Below are 6,450 nucleotides of genomic sequence, written 5' to 3' on the forward strand. Positions count from 1 at the left end.
CCACCGCCCAGTTTTTTGTATTTTTGGTAGAGACAGGTTGGCCAGGCTGGTCTTAAACTCCTGACCTCAAGTGATCCACCCTCCTCGGCCTCCCAAAGTGCTGGGATTACAGGCGTGAGCCACCGAGCCTGGCACTACATGGCAAATTTAATGACCCATTTATCCAAAATCTGTGCATGGGAAAAGGGCAGGAGTCTGGGTTCTACTTCTGGCTCTGCCATGCAACTAGCTGTGTGTGCAATGTGGGGAAAACCTCTCCGACCCTGTGTTTTCTCATCAGTGAAATGGGAATGATGATCCTCATGGGAAGGTCCTTAAGGCATTTAGCGGAACGCTTGCTACACTGTGGCCACTCAATCAAAAGAGCTTTAAAAATTATTACTCTCCTTCAAATGATCCTACTTTGTAGAGAAGAATATAAAGGTATTATATCTTGAAAGATGTTTGTGAAATGTTCATTAGTGACAGCTGTCTGTGGGAGGTTGGATTTTGGGTTATTTTTATTTTATTACTTATCCCTTTCAGCCTTCAGAGTTAAAAATGAGTACTGTTTTTATAACCAGAAAAAATTATTTTGGAAAAAAACTTGAGTATCTGGAAAAAGGAAAAAAAAATCCTGTGGTCTTTGCCCATTGAGCAAAACCCAAAACAAACAGAAACGCACACAAAAACCCAAGGGCCCTGTAGTTCCCAGGACTATGTGGGTGTGTTTGGGGTGGGTGGAGAAAAGAAGGGCATATAGAAACAGAAATGAGGTTCCTGCTTTTATAAACAGAACTGGTGCTTTACAAGAGGACAAAAACGTAAGGCCCATGAGGCACCAAGCCCAGGAGGTAGCTCAGGTGTCAACAACCAAGGTAACAGGTGCCCCCGGCATCGGGGGTCTGCACTGGACCCCTGAAAATGGCACTGAGCTTGGAGTGGTGAAACTGGGCAGTGCCCAGAGCAATGCCTTAGAGTGGCCAGGTGTGGTGGGGTGGTATATGGGGAGTCAAGGCGGGAGGAAAGAGGTGACCTAGGGCTTGAGGATGTACTTGAAGCCTTGGTAATGAGCTTGGGAAAAGTGGGGGACCAGGAGTCAGAGGCCCTCCCTTCTGATGCTCCAAAGCAGGCCATGAGAGGCCATGAGCTCCTGCGCAGGAGTTTCAGAGTGATTCATTTGGCACCATGGCGAGGATCGGGGGAGGCAGGCAGGTCCTAAGCCTGTCCACTGTTGCAATGGCAGCAAAGACAGAGGGAACAGGCAGGACCAGGAGGAGGAAGGACCCACAGCCCCAGGTGCTTAGACTACATGGAGAGGCCCACTTCACACCCAGGACTTCACAGATCTGGACAGGGGAGTCCCTAACAGACACAGGCTAGGCATGAGTCCAGGGGACAGGAGAGGATAAAACTAGGGTTTTATCTAACTGTCCTGGTGTGCCAGGGACTGAGGATAGTTCTCAGGACATACAACCTCCAGTTTTAAAACTAGGAAAGTCCTGGGCAAACTGGGATAAGTTTGCTACCTTTGAAGAAATACTACCTTCAATTTAAGGCTAGTTGAATTTTTGCCAAGCAGCAAACAGCATGGCCCCCCTAACTGCTACTCAACCAACACCTAAAGCTGGGGTTCTCTGCCCAGTTCTAGGCCTTGCACATTCCACCAAAGACAAAATCTCTAACAGGAACTACACTCCCCTCAACATGTAAACCGGTCCCCACCTTCAGCCTCTTATCTTCCAAGGCCTCCTCTTCCCCATCTCATAGAGTGGCCTTATCTGTGCCCACAGATCACCTCTCCCCAGCTCCCATCCTCTGAGCGCTGGAGTGACTACTAGCAATTTCTCCAACTTTGCAAAGACCTTTCCCTTCTTTAGATCACAAGACCGGAGATCCTTTCCCTTTCTCCTCAATTCACCCTCAGGGCATAGTGACTGACCATCTGTAGAATTTTATGTGTGTGCTCTCCCTAGAAGCCAGTGCTCTGTTCTGCAGATGCCTTCACACACTGGTTGCGAGCTGGCTAATTCTTGCCACTGAACATCAACTCCAAATTCACCTTTTAAAGCCTAACCCCAAAGTGATGGTACGAGAAGTAGGAGGGATTTGGGAAGTGATTAGGTCATGAGGCTGGAGCTTGCAAGAATGGGATTAGCACTCTTATAAAAGGGACCCCACAGAGTATCCTCACTCCTACCCTGTGAGGACAGAGTTATAAGGCACCATCTACAAGTCAGACATCGAATCTGCCAGCACCTATTATTCTTGGACTTTTCCGCCTTCAGAACTGTGAGCAATAAATGTCTGCCATGTACAAGCCACCCACTTATGGTATTTTGTTACAGCAGCCCAAACAAACTAAGACACTCTTGGGACACAAAGTCCTACTGGGAGAGCAACAGTGTGGTAAGCAGGCTGATCTGCTGATGCATTTTTGTTTGTTTGTCTTTGAGACAGAGTTTCATTCTGTCACCCAGGCTGGAGTGCAGTGGCGCAATCTCAGCTCACTGCAACCTCCACCTCCCGGGTTCAGGCGATTATCCTGCCTCAGCCTCCCGAGTAGCTGGGATTACAGGCTCGTGCCACCATACCCAGCTAATTTTTGTATTTTCAGTAGAGACGGGGTCTCGCTATGTTGGTCAGGCTGGTCTCTAACTCCTGACCTCAAGGAATCTACCCACCTTGGCCTATGAAAGTGCTGGGGTTACAGGCGTGAGCCACCGCGCTCAGCTGATGCATTTTTGAATAGCAGCTCTGATAGAAATAGTCTCATTTCTATAGCCACACAGATGTGCCTGGATACTGCAGAGGGCCTTGGTCTCCCGAAACCTTAGTTACCCACCGAGGACTAACATTTCTAAAACAGTTGCAGTTTAAAAGTATAAGGGGAAGAAAGAAGGAACAAAGAAAGGCTGGAGTGCAACAGTTCTTAGAACAGCAATCCTCAAACTTGAGCATGCATCAGAGTTCCCTGGAGGGCCTGCTCTAGAACACAGACTGCAGGGCCCCAGCTCCAGAGTAACTGCTTCTATAGTTCTGTAGTGGGCCTAGAACTTGCATTTCTAACCAGTTCCCAAGGAAAGCAAATGCTGCTGGTCCAGGGACCACACTTTTGAGAACCACTGTGCTGAAGTACAGGACCCATACATAGAAAACAGGAAGCCAGGTGACATGTCTAAAACATACACCCGGATGGATTTATCTTGGAAATCTTTTCAAAAACGTCGCAATGGCTTCAAAGTTTAAAAAGCCATCTATTAACTGTGATTTCAGTAGGATGCCATTTGTGGAATGCTCTTTTAAGAATCCTTTCTGGCCTCCCTTCCTAGGTAGACGTGGGTCCTGTCTGCCTGTGCTGTCCCTAAAGAATCATGTAAACAGACACCCTTCCAGCCCGCTTGACAGTGCAGGGGCCCCTTCTCTTCACCAGGCTGTGGTCTGCCTGAGGGGCTTAGTTAGAGGGCTCCAAAGGTTGTCACTGAGTCAGGAACACAGTAAGTTGGCCATCCCCATCGAGTAAGTAAATGCAAACACTTGAAACACACAAACGCTCTCAGTGTAGCCGAGGTGAAGGCATCTTTCTTCACATAACTATGTTCAATTTAATTTGCACTCCTATAGGCTTACTCCTGGCAGCCATTCAAGCTGACTAGCACAGAACAAACCGAGGCTTTCACGCAGCTGCTCGGCCAGTTTCCACCTGTCTTCAACGGGAGAGGCCAAGGCACACAGGGGCCCCCAGTGTGTCTGGGTGCCTTGCACTTGCCGGGGCTTTCTTTTATTTCTTGAACTCCCACCTTGCTCTCCAGACCCGCAAGTTTTCTAACTTTATTCCTAAGTGGCCCCTCTCCTGGTCAATGTGTCAAAGACTGAGACAGTCTCTCTTTGTTGTGGAAATTTTCCATTTCATCCCTTACTTATGAAACTGTCTCTTGACCCACGTTTCTACAGCACACACGTTTTGCAGCCCCCAGTTTATTTAGTTTTGGGATACTGGAAGCTCAGTGTTCAGTAAGGTGGGCAATTTTGACTAAACGCAGCTGTCAAGCCCTCAAATGAGAAGAAACATTAGCCAGCTGGCATGACAGGAGAGCAGCTATCAGTTCTATCGGCCAGGTTTTAGTTACCAGCCTTGACGCCAAAAAGAAATGGGTTTCTTGGAAACAAAAGTGATGGAATTTGGGCTGTGACTTATATAACCTACCAGTGTTCCTCAGCCTATGCCGGGATACTTTAAAATAAAAGTTTTTCGGATGGAGAAATAAATCGAGAAACAACAAAACCACCACCACTCAGGCCGTGCAGCCTGCTACCTCTGGGAACTTGTGTCAGGCCTTCCTTTCCTCCCTAGCCCCAAAAGTTAACAAGTGCTGCAGCTTTAAGAGCAGGAAGGTGTTGTTTTAAGGGCCTCTAAGCCCCCCTTCTCAATTTCAGCTTTGAGCTGAGATCACATCCCCCACGGCAGCCAAGGGACAAAAGCCATTTATCAACCCATCTGATAAAACTTCCAATGGGCTGGATCTTTATCTAGACCAAACCAAGAACACAAATTGCAAACTCTTGCTTTTCCAAAACGTTGACTTCTTTTTAAATACGGTGATTTTTATTTTTATTTTGAATTCTTGGGAGGAAACCAAATTGGCCTGTTCTGCCAGACTCTTAAGTAGGTGGAGAAACTGCCCTTTAAATACACTGGGGGTGGGGAGAGGGCACCCTGCTGTTCGATCCCCTGTGGAGGTTTTGATATTCCAAGCTGAGTACTTTTTGGGGATACCAAGATCCCTCCCTCCACATCTTGTCCTTGGCCAGGCCTCCCAGTGGAACCCAGGTCTGGAGAGCAGGTTGCGGCTCTCTGGGACCTTCCTGGGGTGCGCAGTGGTAGAGTAAGCCGGACGCACAAGTCTGAGCGGGCGCTGGGGGCCAGAAGCAGGGCTGGGACTAGGGGGTAAACTGACCCCTCGCTCCCTACTGTTCACTGTCTGCGTGATCCGCCCACTGGGAGCCCCAACTCGCAGCCAGGCCGAGCCAGACCTGCCCAGTTTTGCCAGTTCCTTGAAACCCAGTTGGCTGAAAAGCAAATCAAAATAACCCAATCCGAGTCTAAACTCAAGTCCTTTCTTGCAAAGCTTCAGTGGTGCGCGGGGGCTGCGGCTCCACGCCCGGCTGTGGCGCAAAACAAGCTGAAATTTTTTCAGAAAGACACCTCTGAACCCCGAAAACACAATGGAAACGGCTAGGAGATCCCGCCTTGCGCCGGGGAGGCCATTTGGCCCGTGACATTGTGTTTATTTGTATTTTTAGCAAGAAAAAAAACTGGGTATAAAGGGCTTAACTGGCGTTTTCTGGCTGTGAGCAGCATATGGCAAAAATGAAATAAAGTTTTATGAAACATCATAAAGAAAACAGGCCGGGGATTTAAGTTGCGTGCCTCCCCCCTCCCCCCGAAAGGAAAAAAAAAGTAAAGAAACTGGAGCGTTTGGGAAGGAACAAATGCTTCTCTGTGGAGTTGGTCTCCCTTCCCCCAACAAAAACAAGAGGTCCGGGCTCCGAGGAATTTGAAAGCAGCGATCTGCCAAAAACATTGTGAAAAACTATGGGGGATTCATTGGAAACAGATGGGCTTTTTCAGCTTTAATTCTGAAATTCTCTCCCTTTCTGACACAATAAAAACAAACAGGGGGCGACGCAGAAAGTTATCAAACAGGAACACCAGCTCATTTGAGCCGGGTCCGTGGGTGTCCCCGCGTGGCCAAATGCGTGGAAACGGGACGAGGTCTCCGGGGAGGGGGCTGTCGGGAACTTGGCTGGGACCTCAGGGACGCCCCTGGCTCCACCCCTGGGCACCCGGCAGGTCTGCAAACTGCTGGGCGAGGAGCTGAAGAGTGTCCCCAGCACCGAGGGCGTGCCTCCCCTTCTCCCTCTCTTCCCGACCCCCTAGGAGGCACGTTACCAGCACCCCTTTTCTCGGAAAAACGGGAGTGAGGCACCCCCGGCCTGTGCGCCCTCCCCACCCGGTTCCTTCTCACTGCAACTCGGGCGGGGTGCCCCTCTCTGGGTTCCCCAAGGGCAGGCATCGCACCCACGGCTGGGTGCAGGAGAAACAAAGACCCGTGGAAATGGGAGGCGGGGTCCGGAGGACGTCTAGAGAACCTGAGCCCGGACTCACTCGCGCAAATCTGGCCCCGCATTGGTGGGCGGCCCAGGGACCCGGCCCCGCGCGCCCGGCCGGCAGTGCCTTACCTGCGGGGAAGCTGCAGAGAAGGAAGGCGAGGGTCGGCCAGAATCCCAGGGCTGAACGTCCTGCCCCTCTCCCCATACCCATCCATCCAGCTCGGCCTGTTACCACTAGCCTCTCCCTGGAAGAAGAGTTCAGAAAAAAAGGAGAAGAAAATAAATCACGCTGCGGAGAAAGGGCAGCCTCGCTCCGCCGGCGGGAGCAGCGAGCCGGGAGGCTCGGTCCACCTCGGC

General features: G+C 50.3%; 1 protein-coding gene across 4 annotated transcripts in view; it reads right to left on the minus strand.

The window, feature by feature from the left end:
- Positions 1–6,450, minus strand: part of RGMA (repulsive guidance molecule family member a) — a 30,711-nt gene that overhangs the window by 23,301 nt on the left and 960 nt on the right. For all 4 annotated transcript variants that reach the window (XM_011978384.1, XM_011978385.1, XM_011978386.1 and 1 more), the window contains exon 2: positions 6,223–6,338. In XM_011978384.1, coding sequence (XP_011833774.1) covers positions 6,223–6,338 — 116 coding nt within the window. The remainder of the gene's footprint in view (positions 1–6,222; positions 6,339–6,450) is intronic.

This window comes from Mandrillus leucophaeus, unplaced genomic scaffold (genome assembly GCF_000951045.1).
Source record: "Mandrillus leucophaeus isolate KB7577 unplaced genomic scaffold, Mleu.le_1.0 Scaffold193, whole genome shotgun sequence".
NCBI classification, from domain to species: Eukaryota; Metazoa; Chordata; class Mammalia; order Primates; family Cercopithecidae; genus Mandrillus; species Mandrillus leucophaeus.